Source organism: Arvicola amphibius, chromosome 5 (assembly GCF_903992535.2).
Source record: "Arvicola amphibius chromosome 5, mArvAmp1.2, whole genome shotgun sequence".
Lineage (NCBI taxonomy): Eukaryota > Metazoa > Chordata > Mammalia > Rodentia > Cricetidae > Arvicola > Arvicola amphibius.
Window position 1 is genome coordinate 14,090,252 of NC_052051.1, and position 16,971 is coordinate 14,107,222.

Sequence of the window (16,971 nt, forward strand, 5' to 3'; positions counted from 1 at the left end):
GCCCCAAAATAATCACACAGAAACTGTTATTAATTAAATCACTGCTTGGCCCATTAGCTCTAGCTTCTTAATGACTAACTCTTATATTAATTTAACCCATTTCTATTAATTTGTATATCACCACGAGGCTGTGGCTTACAGGCTAAAGTTCCCAGTGGCTCCATGGCATCTGACTCCGCCCTTCTTCCTCCCAGCATACAGCCTGGCTTTCCCGGCCTAGTTCTGTTCTTCCCTGCCATAGGCTCAAAGCAGTTCTTTATTCGTTAACCAATAAAAGCAACACACAGACAGAAGAACTTCCCTCAGCACCAGAGTTCTCTAACAAGGGGAGGTGGATAGGGAGCAGTCTTGGAGCCAATGGCTTCAGAGCTTGTGGGCAGTCTAAGGAATGATCCTTAATATCAAAAATTTCCAAGCGCCAGAGTGAGCCCCAGCCATTCTGACACTACAGTTAGCCACTCCTGCCTCTGTTCTTGCCGACAGGATTCATTTTCATGATCACAGATTATATTTACAGAAAAACTCTCAGCCAAAGCCAGAGTTGGAGAATTACTTTGAGAAGGGTGGGGAGAATACACAAGATGAGGAATTTCTGGCAGGAGTGGGCAGAGCACTCATCACACAAGCTTCTTCTGGGAACTCTTCCCAGGCCTCAAGGAGGAAGAAATGACCTAGGAAGGCAGCCACTTTATTACAACGGTAATCTCGACCCACCACACAGGACCGCGAGTTCTTGTGCATTCCGTTACCTGAGCCATCAGACACCCTGCAATGATAGGAACGTCGCCAGGCTGTCCAGGGTGCAACAGCGCCAGCCACTGCTGGGCACAAGTGTGGCTGCTGCGGGCGAAGAAGGAAAACACAAATTCCCACACTACGTCTGCTGCAGGCCACCATATTGGACCCGGCCAGGCCTAGTGGGAGTTTGCTTCAAAAGCTAACTCTGGGGACAGAGGAGTGGTAGGAAAAGTCCCGTCCCTGCTCCCTTGGACAGGGGTGAGTGGGTAGAGGGTGCAGCTGTAGCTGCTAAAGAGTGTTAGAGAGGGGGGACGCCACGGGCACGCCTGATGAGGTTAGCCAGTCTCTTGGCCAGGCCACCCGATTTGGGCTCCTCAATGTGGAAGGTTCGGGTAAGAAGATTATAGAAGGAGCCATAGCACACGGCCACCACAGTGCATGTAAGGCAGATCACATTGTAGGGCATGCTGAAGTCAGGTGTAGGCAGGTTTACTAGCAAGGGCTCTGTGTAGAGTCGCACAAAGTAGCTGGAGCCATCAGACACTGGGAACCTAGGGACGGGAAAGAGTGGTGAGACGGGACTGGCTGTTTCTCTGTCCTTCCCCTATTCCCCAATTGAGCCACAGTTTGTGCTACCTCCAGAGCAGCTTCCAGTGTCCTAGTCTTGAAACCTTGTAAAGAAGCATACCCCCAGCACTCGGGAGGCAGAGGCAGGCGGATCTCTGTGAGTTCGAGACCAGCCTGGTCTACAAGAGCTAGTTCCAGGACAGGCTCCAAAGCCACAGAGAAACCCTGTCTCGAAAAACCAAAAAAAAAAAAAAAAAAAAAAGAAGAAGCATGTCATAGGAAAGTGCATGACGTGTGTGTGTGCGCGCCTGGTCAAAGGAAACCCACCAGTACTGAAGGAAAGGGCCTGCCTTGTCTACTTGCCTTAGCCTAGTCTTCACAAAAATAAGTAACCCACTACATACCACCAAAACTACCACCAAACCCAAAACCACCACCACCCAGATCTAGAACAGTCTGTCCCTGAGCTGTGAGCACAGGGGAACAGGCCAGGTTGTATACCGGCGCTTTCTGGAGTGTGGCTCTGCTGCTGTGGAGGTCACTGGGCACACACTACTCGTCTCACCTCTACAAGTTCCAGCAGCAGAAACTGGGAAGCCTTTTTTACAATCTTCACACATTTCAGACTAGGATTTTCACAAGGGCTGAAGAGCCCAGCTGGCAGCTGAGGACTAACAGCCGGAGGGTGTGGTCACACTTACAAGGTGTTGAAGAGAGGACTCCCTTCCCAGTCCACTGGTTTGGCGGCCACCACACTGGGCACCAGCGCGCTGAGGACAGACGGGCTGCAGAGAAGACAGAGGGTCTGTGTTCTCTACTCGCTCCTCCCACCAAAGAGCAAGAAAAGAAGTGGGGGAAGTCTATTGAGGTAGACCCCACCTGACATAGAAGCCATGGTTGGGGTCTGGTGTGTACTCGGTCCACTTGAGCAGGGCCCGCTCAAACTGGATGGACACCTTGGTGACAGAGTTGGCTGGCAGCTGAATCAGCATCTCCAGGAGGTGGGGCTGCTGCCGGTCCTGGGCAGGCTGGTAGTGGATGTAACCTGGATGGAGGAAGATCCACATAGACTCCATTCCTAAACTCACACTACCCACACCTCCTCCCCCTGCCTGGGGACCAAAAGGAAGTCAAGCTAGGAAGAAATGGGTTCTCAGAAAATGAAGACCAGGGAACCAGGCAGCAATTCCAGGATACAGTCAAGAGAGGCTGCCGTGGATGCCGCAGACCATCAATCTTCATATCGCTAAAACTGGGGCATCTCGGCGGGCGGGCGAGGTGGCTGACGGGTTAACACCTGCTGTGGAGCCTGGCCATCCTGCCTGTCTCAATCCCTGGGACCCATAGTGAAGGAGAGAATCACTTCCTGCAAGCTGTCCTCTGACCTCTTCACATGCGTCCCACAACAAATACTCCTCTCACAGATAGATAGATAATTAATAAATAATTAATTAAACCAGGGCACCAGACATCACTGTCTGATGTAATACAAGAGGAAGTCCACAGAGTCATTTGGGAATTCTTGCCAAAAATATAGGACATAAATCTAATCAAGTTTCTAAATCTAATGCCAGCTCACATTAAACAGCAGCACAAGGACAAATCCAGAATGTCAAACATTCCTTACACACATTATGTAACAGATGACCCAGTTTTAGCAATAGCGCTTTTTAAAAAGTATGTATGAGAGAACCATAAGAAAACCTGTTACTTTGTAAGCAAATTAAAAAATAAAATTAAAACAAAAAGCTGTGAACTGTTATAGAATGGTGTTAACACTTACTAAGCATGAGGTTCTGGGTTCAGTCTCCAGCAAAATCATATTTTTCAGTAGTTCTTTTTTTAATTATTAGTTTTTGCTTCATGTTTATATATGTCTCTGAGTGGGTATGTGCACATGCGTGCAGTACCCATAAAGGCCAGAAGAGGGTGTCAGAGTTCCCTAGGAGCTGGAGTGAGAGGTGAACCACCTGATGTGGATGACAGTAACCAAACGTAGGTCCTCCAGAAGAGCAGTGAGTGCTCTTAACCTGCTAAGTCATCTCTCCAGCCACCTCTACCACCAGCATCAATATTTAAAAAGAGAAAAAGCTGGGAGGTGGTGGAGCACACTTTAATCCCAGCACTCTGGAGGCAGAGGGTGGTGGATCTCTGTGAGTTTAAGACCAGTCTGGTCTACAGAGCTAGTTCTAGGACATCCAGAGAGACAGAGAAACCCTTTATAGAAAACCAAAACAACAACAACAACAAAGGTGTGTGTGGGAATTGGCTATTGAGCTCAGTTGTAGAGTGCTTACCTCACACATACAAGGCCCTGGGCTGACTCCCAGTAATGCTGGGAGATGGGGAGAGAAGCACACATGAAATGCAACACGTGAATAACAGAACTGAGTGCACACAAAGAACACATGATCTCTGAACTTCTTGCTTAACTTCTGCAGACCTAAAACTATCCTTAAAAAGCCCACAAAGAAGAGAGACGCTGCCACAGGACAGATGAGAGTACAGACAAACAGAACAGCGGATAGAGGAGTGTAGGTGGAGGCTGCTCGTTCATTTCCCAGCTGCCCAGACCCAAAATAATTACACAGAAACTGTATTATTTAAAACACTGTTTGGCCAATAGCTTAAGCGTATTGCTAGCTAGCTCTTATGTCTTAAATTAACCCATTTTAAATAATCTGTGCATCACCATGAGGTCATGGCCTAGCAGGGTTCTGCCCAGAATCTCCTGTGGAGGCTACATGGGTCTCCCTGACTGCCTTCTTTCCTCCTCTATCTGCTTGGAATTCCCACTTTGCTCTATTCTGCTAAGCCACTGGCCAAAACAGCTTTATTCATTAACCATTTATAGCCACAAGTAGACAGAAGGACTTCCTACACCAGATGAGAGTGCAAACCAAACACAAAAAGCTACTGCTAGGGCCCTGAGAGAAGCCAAGTGATAACACACAAAGATGCTGCTGTGAAACCCAATGTGTTGTATGCTAACCCGGAAATAAACAGAGCGATGACGGCTTGATTTTATCTACTAAGAATATATTCTAAATTTTTAAAGTTAAATTGATATAGCTTTAAGGGTTACCTTCAAATATTCAAGAAAAAAGAAAAAGCAACCAAAGCAAGTGAAAAGAGACAGATAAAAATGATAAATTGATAGGAAGTTGGAGACCTCTAAAGGTATGCTAGGCAGGTGGGAACCTGTTGTGCTTGGGTGTGTTCAGAATTCTCCAGGGTCAAAGATTAAACACAGCTGAGAGTGAAAGAGCAGGCCTGTGTTCCTAGCTGCTTGGGAGGTTGAGGCAAGCAGACGGACGAAAGTTCAAGGCCAGCCTGGGCAACTTCACAAGCCCCTGTTTCCAAGTGTAAAAGTCAGATAAAAGCTGAGCACAAGAGCAAATACCAGTGATCCCGTAAGCCAGCCAAGGCTATGTAGAAAGACCCATCTCAAACAAAACAAAAACATGAACAAAAAACAACCAACAACAACCAAAACAAAGAGGGCTCGGGTATAATTTAACAGAGAGCACGTGTCTACACTTGTACATATACAAGGCCCTAGGTTAAAATTCAATTCCCAATACCCTAGTAGAAAAAAAAGGCACAAAACTCACCATAAGGAATGTATAAAATATACCCACATGGTGTGTCTGAAACACAGTTTTGAACAGTGCCAAAACAGCGAAACTATTAACCACAGGTTTGAAAACACGGGAATCATGATTTAGAAGTTCTTCAGTTTGTCCTGCCGTGGATGTTATCCTTTCTTCACCATCGGTGCCTTCTCATACCAAAGAAAACCAGGTGCTTTGGTGCTATGCCAGGCACCCACTAGGAAAGCATCAGCAAATGTCAATGCTTCCTTAAAAACAACAAAATTTCTTTCTTTCTTTTTTTTTTTTTGGTTTTTCGAGACAGGGTTTCTCTGCAGCTTTAGAGCCTGTCCTGGAACTAGCTCTTGTAGACCAGGCTGGCCTCGAGCTCACAGAGATCCGCCTGCCTCTGCCTCCCGAGTGCTGGGATTAAAGGCGTGTGCCACCACCACCACCCGGCCCAAAATTTCTTTTTTAAAAATTTATTTACTTGGGGCCAAAGGTTTCTCTGTAGGCCTGGCTGTCCTGGAACTCACTCTGGAGAACAGGTTTGCTTCAAACTCAGCGATCTGCTTGTCTGAGCCTGTTAAGTGCTAGGATTAAAGGTATGTACCACCACACCTGGCAAAAAGAGGAACAAATTCTAAACTTTACCCCTGTTTGGCTAGCTTTATGTCAACTTGACACAAACTAGAGTTACCTGAAAGTAGGGAACCTTAAATGAGAAAATATTTCCATAAGAACGGGCTACAGGGTATTTTCTTAATTAGTGATTGATGGCGGAGGACCCAGCCCATTGTGAATGGGGCTATCCCTGGGCTGGTCATCCTGGATTCTATAGAAAAGCAGGCGGAGCAAGTCATGAGGACCAAGCCAGTAAGCAGCAGCCTTCCATGGTCTCTGCATCAGCTCCGGCCTCCAGGCTCTGCCTGTTTGAGTTCCTGTCCTGACTTCCCTCAGTGAGGAAGAGTGATGTGAAGGGTACACCAAGTACACTTGCATCCCCAACCTGCTTCTGGTCATAGGGTTTCATCACAGCAACAGAAACCCTAACTGGGACAGAAGTTTGTACCAGGAGTTGGGAGTTGCTGTGACAGACGTGACCATGTTGTTTTAGGGAGGATAGTGGGACTTCGGGCTAGAAAAGTCACTGAGTGCTGAGAGCTCAGTGGGCTGTTCTGTAGGAGCTTGGAAGATATGAATTTTGGGAGCAGTGCAGACAATGGAGGCCTGGCCTGTGGAGCTTCAGAGGGAAGCAAAGACTCTACCAGACCAATTGTGAGAAGAATCTGCGTGTCTGCTCAGCTGGTTACAAGAGAGCAGAACCACTCAAGTAAAACCTTTGCTTTTCTGGGACAATAAATGCTGTCATCTGGAATGAAGAACTGGCCGAGATTAAGAAAACAGCATCAATGAGGTGAAGTCTTCTGGGAAGAGTTTTCTTAGAGTCAGCACTCAGGAGCTGTGCTCCAGAGGAGGCCAAGGCTGGACCTCGTGCTGGGTAACTAAATTTAGTCATAAAGTATCACCTAGGTGGTGCTGGTTTTGAGGGTATGAAGGTGTCATAGAGAGCACATGAGACTTGGCACTATTTGGCAGGGTTGGAATCCCCAAAGAGAGCCCAAGAAAGGCTATTGGTGGAAGCATAGCTGAGGGTCAGCAGAAGACCCCAGATTTGGAGATGCCAGTACCATGAAATGATCACCAAGAACGGCAGCAGCCGAGGAGTGGAAGCAACGGAGCCTAGACAACAAGCTGTGTGTGTTACAGAGGGCGGAGCCAGAGAGGTGCCCAAGTCCTTTGGAATAGCCCAGAAGAGCACGAGTGAACCCTAGACATTAGATATTGAGTTATTTACACTGCTGGAGTTTGGTTTTGCTTTGCTCAGACTGTGACTATGCCTGGTCATTTCCTCTTGAAGTGAGAAGTATTTAATTTATTTCTGATTTTACAGGAGCCCACAGCTGAGAGACTTCGAATTATTTTCCCCCAAGACAGGATTTCTCTGTGTAGACCAGCCCGGCCTCAAACTCTGAAGGTGTGTGCCACAACCACCTGGCTAAGATTTTGAAATTTAAAAGAATCTAGCTATTTTAGAGAGATGGGATTTTGGGGTTTCTCTCTCTCTCTCTCTCTCTCTCTCTCTCTCTCTCTCTCTCTCTCTCTCTCTCTTTGTTTTTTTTTTTTTTAAGACAGGTTTTCTCTGTGTAGCTTTGGAGCCTGCCCTGGAACTTGCTCTGTAGACCAGGTTGGCCTCGAACTCACAGAGATCCATCAGCCTGCCTCTGCCTCCCGAGTGCTGGGATTAAAGGTGTGTGCTACCACCGACTGCCGTCTGCTGCATTTTTTAAAGCCATCTCTAAGCCCCTCTTTCCCTCCTCAGAGCCCTTCAGGTGTCCAGGAACTATGGAAACGGGAGTCTGGAGGCTCTAAAGAGAGAAGGAGCAGAGGTGAACTGGGGATCTGCCTGGGACTCAGCTCCTTACTTGGTTTGTTCTCCTTGCCCTTGGAGGTAATGGTGAGGGTGTGCACATACAGCCGCAGGTACCAGGGCACGGCATCCAGCAGCAGCACGGGGAAGGCCCGGTAAGGATGGGAGTTGTACAGCAATGTGCTCAGCTCTCCCTTCTGCAGCCCGTAGCCACTCACATACCGCTGCGCGTGCAGGAAGGGCACGGGCAGGGCCTCTGCTAAGGAAAAAAAGAATCAACACTAAATCACTCTTAAAGGAGAGTCACTTTCCACCCCAACTCCCTGAGTCATACACAGAGCCCCAGATCAGAGAACGGGGCGTGGGGGGAGGGAGGCTGTGCCATAAGAACTGGGACGTGTGGGCTCTGGGATCACCCAGTTTCCTCCAATCACAAGGATAAGATGATGACTAGTACCACGTGCTCATGTGATTAACACTGTGTCCCCTCCTGCCCGCAGCAGCACTCTCAGAATGTTCCTCCCTTTCCTTCGGTAACAATAATGTACCTACGCTACTCTCTCACAGCGTATGAGCGATAAATAAGACTATTTACCACTCTATGCTTACAGTGTGGCGCAAATTCAAAACTATTTGAATACGAATGAACTCTGTATTTTACATTAATTATCACAGCCCATCCACTAGGTATTAGTGCTCTCAGTGGAGGTAGAAACCTGCCCAGTCATTAAGCTGAGAGTAGCATGGACGCAGAAGACAGAAAATTGAGGGTCTGCTGTGTCCTCCTCTGCCCCCCATCCACTCACCATTATCTGGAGGTCTCTTCCATTTGAGCTGGATGTTGAGGTTGCGGGAGTTATTGATCATGGCTGTGTCAAACAAGTCATAGACAGCATAAGTCTTCCGTGTGCCCAAAATGACATCCTGGTATGTGGAGCTGGGAGCAGGGCTCACCTCCAGTGTTCCATTGTCCTGGCAACACAAGGGCAGCATTCAGAAACAAGCAGAGGGACAGGCTGATGTTGGGGAAGAAGGGTATGTGTGCAGCTAAACACCTTGGTACCTGGCTGTAGCCTGTGATGTCCACATAAACTAGGCTCTGCGATGCCAGTGGGCAGGCCTCCGTGAGTGTCCGGGAGAACATGCGGAACAGGGACCAGTCTGAGAAGAAAGAACAGGGCTGAGCAAGGGCTGGGGTGGTTGGGTCCAGACAGAGAGAGCAGGCCAGCAACAGCTGGACAGAGATGAGGTACCAGGGTAGCTTACCTTTCTTCCCTTGTCCTGTGATGAAGGCATCAAATACAACTGAAAGGGTCTGCCTCAGCTCCCAGGAGACGCTGGTGCAATGAGCATTCTGTCATAAGGGCCGGATGGCAGCAGTCAGGGCCTTCACTCTCATCCAGCCCACAGCCCCAAGGACTAACTTGGACATAATCCCCATCTGTTTATGCATCTCCACTTCTACTGACTTGCTACTGTTTCCTACGGAGCACTTGACCCTGAGCCAGATCCCATGTCAACAGCTTTATGTGCATCAGTGTGATGAGCCATTACAACCACCCCCAAAGTAGAATCTATTCCTCTCATGTGACAGACGAGAGAATGAAGTTCAAGGAAATGAAATGCTTTCCTCAAGGTCATGCCAGCTGGCGAGCGACTGAGCCAGCAGCTGTGCTCACACGGCTGCTGTTCCTGATTTTGTGCTCCACAATAAAGATTTATTGAGTGCTTCCTAGGCAACCGCTCAGTTACCCTGGTGCACAGCCAGTGCCCCACATAATGAGTATCACTTCTGCTTCTCACTACTCACTCGGCCAGAATCACATAGATTTACCGGGACTGTCTCTCACAGCCTCTGGATGACACCCACCCCCACTCCCCATGGCTTACTCTGCAGATAGGACGGATATGCACCGCCTGGGAGTGGTAACTGGTGTGGAACAAGCGATCTGCCTTCAATAGCACGGAGAGACCTGCCTGGAGGAGACAGAAGTGATGCTGGGCCAGTTAGTACCCTGCACAGAGCACCTGACACGGGGCACAGCTTCTCTGAAGCACACCCTGGCTGCCCGTCCATGAAGGGACATCTGCCAACTCCCTTCCCCTTGTGGGGCTCCCACCCACACTCACCTTGGAACTACAAGGCAAGAGCTTCTTCCATGGGGTGAGGTTCTCGGTGCAGACAACCTCCCGAGGTAGCACAGCATAGCGCAGGAAGTAGTGATCAGTGTCTGAGGGAGACAGAGGTTTAGTGAGAGTGTACCTGGGCCCTACCTTCCAGGAACCACACTCCAAAGATGTGCATGACCCCACCTTGTCCCTGTACCACTCTAGTACCACTGCCAAGTGGTCCCACCTCCAATCAGAGAGTAGGTAATGCAGAGACAGAATTCTTAGGAAACTATGCACACCCACAGGAGTTAGGATCTAGCCCATCTGTGGGAGAGGAGCCCACGGGGAAGGAGGTATGCTGGGGTAGAAGGTACAAGGAAGAACGACCTCAAGGGCTCTCTCACCATTGGCCAGCCCCAGAGGTTTGAAGGAGGCAGTGGGAGTGACAGTATTGGTGGAGTCGATGAAGTTAAGGGATGCGCAGAAGATCCCCGAGAGGACATTGCTGAGCTCCTTCCAAGATTTATCCACACTAGACAGAGACACAGACCTTCTTACTGCCCTGTGGTTATATCTTTGTAACTCTAAATCCTGTGTGGCCTCCTTCATACAACCACAGCTAACTGCCAAGACCATGATAGAACAAGACCATATCTAACCATGAGACAGACCAGGTGATGGAAGTCAGGATGTCACTGCCCCTGCTTAGGGATGCCCTCGCCTCATCTTACCTCCTTAGCTCCTTCTCTGGGTATCACGGCAGCTCTACAGGTCTCTGTTCAAGTGGGTCACCTTGCTGGGAACACTCTGCTCATATAATTTTGCTGCCTTCAAAGTTCTGCTCTATTGTTTTTGTTTGTTTTGGTTTTGGTTTTCGAGACAGGGTTTCTCTGTGGCTTTTGGAGCCTGTCCTGGAACTAGTTCTTGTAGACCAGGCTGACCTCGAACTCATGGAGATCCGCCTGCCTCTGCCTCCCGAGTGCTGGGATTAAAGGTGTGCGCCACCACCCCTCGGCTCTGCTCCATTCCAGTCCCCTCCACCAAGGAGCCTCTGCAGTTCTCCTCAAGCTCAGCTCCTTTGCTCTGTTGTGTGTCTGAGCATTCACGACCCCACTTACGTCCCTTGTAGGAGACTGCTAGGTAGTGGCAGTGTCTTGCCCCAAGAGCCATGCTTCGGTTGATGTGCATAACACCAATCCATTTAGCGTTTCATAAACTTTAAAGTTACTTGTTGATAGTTAGATGTCAATTCTATGCTAAAGTCTGTTCTCTCTTGAAAGCGACAGGTGAACATTGAGACCTCTACTGTCAAATGGTAGCAAATCCATAGGAACTGAGTGGCGGTTACCAACTTCAAAGTGTTCCACGGGCTCTTTCCTACCACTCCCTATAGCTGCTCTAAACCTGGTAATATCTGAGCTACTCATCCTTACAGGGCGCGTAAGAGTAAGAGGCAAATGAGACACCTTCTTAAACACCCTCCTCGCTCCAGAGCTTCATCAATGGGTTTTTTTTTTTTCCCTTCAGTCATTGTGCTATCCCACAAGTATGTTTTGCTAAGCATGGATATTTTTTTCAAATGCAAATGAATATTTGTCTTTGAAAAACACTTCCTCTGCCAATTATCTGTGGCTTTCCATGCCAATAATAGGCACCAATTACCTGCTGTTTGCCTCTTTAGGGAAGTGTATGTAGTATCTCAGACTTGAATGCTTTCAGGATAGAATGTTCACTCATCAAGGTAAAGAACGCCACTCTGCAGTAACGCAATTTCTTTGTGTTGTATGTGCATGCATACCAATGCACAGCTGCGGAGGCCAGAGACCAGCATTTGTCTTCTCCATGCCCTCTCTACTTTGGTAGATTAGGGTCTCTTATTGAACCTGGAGCACACTGATCCAGCTAGACTGGCTTGTCCAGCAAAACCTGCTCCTCCTGCGTCCACCTCCTCAGTTCTGGGATTACAGGCCTGCATCAACAGACTGGCTTTCTAAGTGGGCTCTGGAACTCAGGTCCTCAAGCTTGAGTGGCAAACATTTTCTGACTTGGCATCTCCCCAGCCCTGTGATATCATTCCTTACCTCCAAAGCCAGCTTGGTGGGATCGCCACCTATTAGAGCAGCTGATGCCAGGGCCAACGGCAAGATGACAACACCTTCCCCTCCCACGCTCCCTCCATGACCTGTAACTGGACCCAAGGTGGGAACTCACTCTGTGACAGTGTCTTGGAACCAGACCCAGAGCTCTGCACCTGATGGAGCCTGAAGGATGGGTGGCCCCCAGAATCGAGTCCTCCAAAAGCCTTGCGTGAATGACAGGTGTAGCTCCCGCAGAGAATACTTGGAGATCAACTGCCCCAGGGCTTTTGGGAAGAGCCTGTAATGAGACACTGCAGAAACCAGGGCAGGTGAGTGTCGACCCAGGCCCCGCACCCAGAGACTGCTCTCTTCACGAACTCCGTAAGGTGTCACAGAGGTTTCTCTCACGTCCTGAACTCACCTCCTTCCCGCTGCAGATCCGAATCCCAACGCGTACGGAACTGGAATGTGGCAGCCACATCGCCGGAAGGCAGCGGAGTGATAACAAGCTCCTCTCTCAGGCTGTCGCGTGGGTGCTCTGCGTGGCTCCAGCAGCCCGGTCCCACAAGCAGCAGCAAAAGCACAGCGAGCGGCATGGCCGCCGCCATACCTGCGGCCGCTTCCGCCTCCCGGCAGCACCCGCGCCCACCAAAACCGGCATCCAATAGGAAGAGTGTATGAGGAAGGACTTCCGGAGACGCTCCGGAAGCCACAATGCGGTCACCGCGACCGCTCCACAAATCCGACCCTGCGTGGAGAGGCCTGGGCTTGTGGCGGGGAGGGAGCTGGAGGGCCCACGCACCTCGAGATGTTTCCACCCGCTAGGAAGTGCTCAATATGCAGTATGGCCATTTCGTAGTTGAAGGAACGTACTGAGAAATTCCAGTACCGAGGGCTGGGATTACAGGTGTGAGCTGCAAATGTCTTAGTGTCTTGGCCCTAAACCTAGCCAGCAGCTTCGAAGGCAGAGCTGCCCTACAACCTCCTCCCCGTGGTCTTTTATTATAAATAAACTGTATGGCAACGTTGGAAAAATGAGCAGCTGTTAAACATGTTTCTCCAGTCATGTAAATTCATTTCCACCATGAAGACGTCATGGCTGCACACCAGCAGGTCCGCTCATCTGTGTTAGCTTTGTTGCCACCAAAAGAGTAAATTTCACACCCAGATGTGCTCTAGTCTCAGAGTCATTTTGCTCACATTTCTCTCTTGTAAAATCAGCTGAGTTTTGATTAATAACCATTGTAACCCCCAATCTTACACAAGATAGAGAACGTTCCAAAGACCTGAGACTGGGAACGGAACTCAGTGGTAGAGTGTCTAGCATGCAGGAGACCTTGGGTTCATACCCAGCATAGCAGTGTGTTCGGAGGGAACCTCCAGACTTAAACATAACAACCTAAAGCCCCAGAAAAGCGGCTCGTGTATTTTCCTTGCCGAAGTCTATGTCTAGCACACATTCTAGAGGCAACCAGTGTTCTTGTAGTAGCTTCATCTGTTCTAGGACTAAACGTAAATGATATCATAATGTAACTTTTGTCTGTTCTTTCTCAGAAGGAATGATTTTACAACCACATTATAGAGACTGAAAGCATAGCTTCATCGGAGTTGGCTCTACATCGTCCTCTCATCTCCAGGGACAGGGACATTTGGCCTCATGTTCCCATATGTCTAAGACTGTTTATTGCCATGCAGTGCTAACTTTGTGTGGATAAGCCAGTTTCTCCATTCTGTTGGTGGGCATTGGAGTTCTGGCAGTTTTGGTTATAGTGGACAAGGCTGATTATAGTCTGTACAAGTTGCTTTGTAGATTTAGGTTTATCGTGTCCCTTGGAAGAATATTTAGGAACAATATGGCTGAATCAAAGAGAAAGTGTGGTAAGCCACCACTTCGTGGCGCTACACAGATTATTAGAAATGGGTTAATTAAGATGTGAGAATTAGACAGTAAGAGGCTGGAACTAATGGGCCAGGCAGTGTTTAAATGAATACAGTTTGTGTGTTGTTATTTCCGGGGCTAATCTAACTATGCGGGAGCCAGGCGGGATGAAAAGCAGGCCTGCTCGTCCCCACACTACATTAGTAAAACACAGACCTTTTTCCAAAATCTGTCATTTTATTTGTCTATTAAAAATACTCAAAGTTATGGCCAGGTGGTGGTAGCCCATGCCTTTAATCTCTGCACTTGGAAGGCAGAGGCAGGTCAATCTCTGAGTTGGAGGCCAGCCTGGTCTACAGGAGTTCTAGGACAGCCAAGGCTATACAGAGAAACCCTGTCTCAAAAAACCCCCAAGGTAAATAAATAAATAACATAAACAAACAAACTGGTTGGTCCACATCCTACTAACTAGGTTTTGGACCCAGCTAACTGGATGGTCTCACTGTGGGACTACTTTGCATTTTCCTCACTAATGTTGAGTGCCTGTTCATAGTCTTGTCATCCATTCATGTATCTTCTCTCATGAAAGATGTTACCTTTTTGTACACTTTTTAAAAAAAATCTTTATTATTGTTCTGTAGCTGCTCCAATATTAAACTGATTTTTTTCCACATGTCCTCTAGGAAATACATTTATGACTCTTGGTTAAGTCTCCCAGCTCTATTTCTAGGAAGAGCCCAAACTTGGTCTTAGGAAGGCCTACCTACCAAGATAGACTTCATCAAGGCTGTAGAGATGGCTCACTGGCTAAGAGCACTTACTGCTCTTCAAGATACCTGAATTTGGTTACCAGCACCCACAATGGATGACTCACAAACCTGTTTAAGTTCAACTCCAGATTCACTGCCTCTACCCTTTGAGGGCCCTTGAATTCATGTGCACACACCTATCGCAGACACACACATACACATAATCAAAAAACAAATTATTGAAAAGATGACCTCATTCTCCTACATCGAGGGTTTCTGATCCCACTAGACTTGCAGTAGTGAGGGAGAGATTAGATGTCAGGTAAGGGTTCAAAGCCCTAATCCATCTAAGCATGAACAATCTAAGTATCACTATTCCTTAGCTGTAAACCCTGCTTTTAGAGGGCCGGGGAGGCTCAGTGTTGGAAGCACTTGCAGCTCTTGAAGAAGACCTGAGTTCTGTTCCCAGCACCCACCCCGGCTGCCCCATAGCTGCTTACTACTCCAGCCCTAGGGTATCTGGTGCCCTCTTGTGTCTCCATGGATATACACACACAGATAAAAGGAACTTAAAAAACCTACCTCCTTTCAGGGTCATTGTTAACACGTTTGATATTAATAGCCAACGCTCTTCAAACAGCGCTGTAAGTTGAGGACCGATAAGGAAACTAAAGTATGGAAACTGAAATAATTTAAGCTCACAGCTAGTGATGGAGCCAGGAAAGGTGGCCACATTGCCAGCATCCAAATACTTTCTCACAAAGGCAGCTGTCGTCATGGTGATTCCATGCTGTTTCCTCCTGAGATTGTCCCCATCATCAAGGCCCACCCACCTCCTGTGAAGACCCCTCCTCCTGCAGCGAGCCTTAGTCATCTATGCAGTTGTAGTGTGGCCTTCACTATGCTCTGCTTCCGTATCTGGAGCTTGTCTGTTCCTGGAAGAGGTCACCTTGGTACCATGCCAGCACACTGTAGGTGTACGGTCAGACACAATCCCACAGTACTGTTGCCCTCACGTTACTGAGCTGTTTGCAGGGCTCTGCACACTCTTGGGGACTGTTACAGGGTAAGGTTTCAGGGACTCTCCTGACTTGTGATCTCTTCTGTTTCCTCCACAGCACAAAGCTCTGCAGAGACAAGTTTATTCTTCCTTCTTCAGAGTCTATCAGGATGTCTACCCAGTAAGCCTTGCAATAGAAAGAAGCCACAATGTGCCTTGGAAGACTGAACTCCGGGCTCCTTAATTTGCAGTTGGCTATAAATCAGCATGTTGTCTCCAAGGATACTGTGTAGCCTGAGGAAACAGTCAGCTGTAGATGAAGCCTCTGAAGGCTGGCCAGACCCCTGTGGTTTGGCAGAAGGAGAAGTCATTGTCCCAACCAGGAAGTGGTCTTATGGTCCCACTGACCCTAGTCTTTTCTAGACAGAGCGGGGCTCATACTAACTCTACTGGACATTTCCCAGAGACTCACAAACAATTCTATTTCTCAAGAGTGCTATAGATCCCTCCCCCAAGAAGGCTCCTGCTCCAAACTCCACAATCCTTGCATTGTGTGTCTAGAGAACTAAAAGATTTATTGGAATGTTGATAGTAACCAAGCAAGTACAGCTTCTCATCCTTCACCCTGAAGAGGTGTGGTCCCAAAAAGCCCTGTATGCGCTTAGGTGGGCTCAGAAGCCACAGTTCAAGAGAAGGATGGGCCCATCAAGAGAGGCGGAGCTTTGCTATGTTCAAGGAAGGTTGACACGGATAAGGATTGTTATCTATATACAGCAAAGTCATAGGCGACTTAGAGAAATTTTAGGGTTTAACTTCAGGGGTGGTCCCTAGCCCAACTTAATAGATGGTCTCAGCTTGGACCCAGAGACTTTTGGGCAGAAGGTATTTATGCTACAAGTTCATAGAGACAGGGGAAAGCTGAAGGATTCTCTAGCTTCCTTGGAGATGCCACAAACTTCTCAGTATCCTTAGGTACAGTAACTTATAATGGCTTCCGGAGGGCTGGGGACAAAACTGTAAGCCAAGTATCACCAAGCCTGAAGAGCTTTGGGATTTAGGCTAAAGGTCACCACCGATCCTGCAGGTTGTGTTGTGATATGTGAAGGGAGGGAAGTCTAACGACTTCTTACTATGAGAAATGAACTAGAGAGCCTTAAGGCTGGGTCCTAAAGTTTCTTTAATCCAACATTTCCTGGGCAAGTCTGTCCTCACTATGGTTTCACTTCCCACCCATGTATTAATTCATATTTGTATGTTTATTTCTTCATTCTAATCCTTTTACCGGATTCCACACTTACCAGTCCAGGTGCCTGCTAATCATGTTGTCTTTGGATGTATCAAAAACACAAACTCAGTACATCTAAAACAAATTTATTACAACCTTCATTCCAAACCTACAGAATGAGATACAAACAATGCTGGTTGGTACCTTTGTTCTCTTTGTTTCCAGATTAGTTTCTGAAGTCTTCTCAATCTTCCACCTTGCTCTACCCCATCACTTCTACCCTGGCTCCTAGCTCTTCTTTAGGTGAGTGCAATCATCTGGTTTCCAGGCACTTGATCCCTTCCGAACAGTGCCACAAGGGGCCACAAGGGGCCTTCTGTACTTCTTCCTTCCCTAGCTTATTCCTACTTGTTATTCAGATCTCAGCGCCAATGTGGCTTCCTCAAGGGAGACTCCCTGGTGACCTCCCTGAAGAGGCTGCTTTGCTGCTCTGACTTAGTCATAGCTGCAAACTTCCACTCGGGCTCCACTGAGCTCCAGGACAGAACCGACTTTTTTCTTCTTCTTTTTTTTTCCTTTTTGGCCAGTACTGTATTTGT

General features: G+C 48.0%; 1 protein-coding gene across 2 annotated transcripts; it reads right to left on the reverse strand.

Annotated features, from left to right (window-relative positions):
* Positions 1 to 869: 869 nt before the first annotated feature.
* Pigt (phosphatidylinositol glycan anchor biosynthesis class T) lies at positions 870 to 12,147 on the reverse strand. Of its 2 annotated transcripts, none has more exons than XM_038331740.1 (12): positions 11,941 to 12,147; positions 11,653 to 11,830; positions 9,846 to 9,973; positions 9,460 to 9,560; positions 9,220 to 9,306; positions 8,596 to 8,683; positions 8,393 to 8,490; positions 8,136 to 8,301; positions 7,385 to 7,585; positions 2,185 to 2,350; positions 2,007 to 2,090; positions 870 to 1,289 (listed from the first exon to the last, which is right to left on the reverse strand). In XM_038331740.1, exons 1-12 carry the CDS (start codon positions 12,125 to 12,127, stop codon positions 1,037 to 1,039), a joined length of 1,737 nt encoding a protein of 578 aa, XP_038187668.1. In that variant the 5' UTR covers positions 12,128 to 12,147; the 3' UTR covers positions 870 to 1,036. The 2 variants fall into 2 exon arrangements, with proteins under 2 accessions (XP_038187668.1, XP_038187667.1); XM_038331739.1 differs by having other exon boundaries at positions 7,385 to 7,588.
* Positions 12,148 to 16,971: the final 4,824 nt, after the last annotated feature.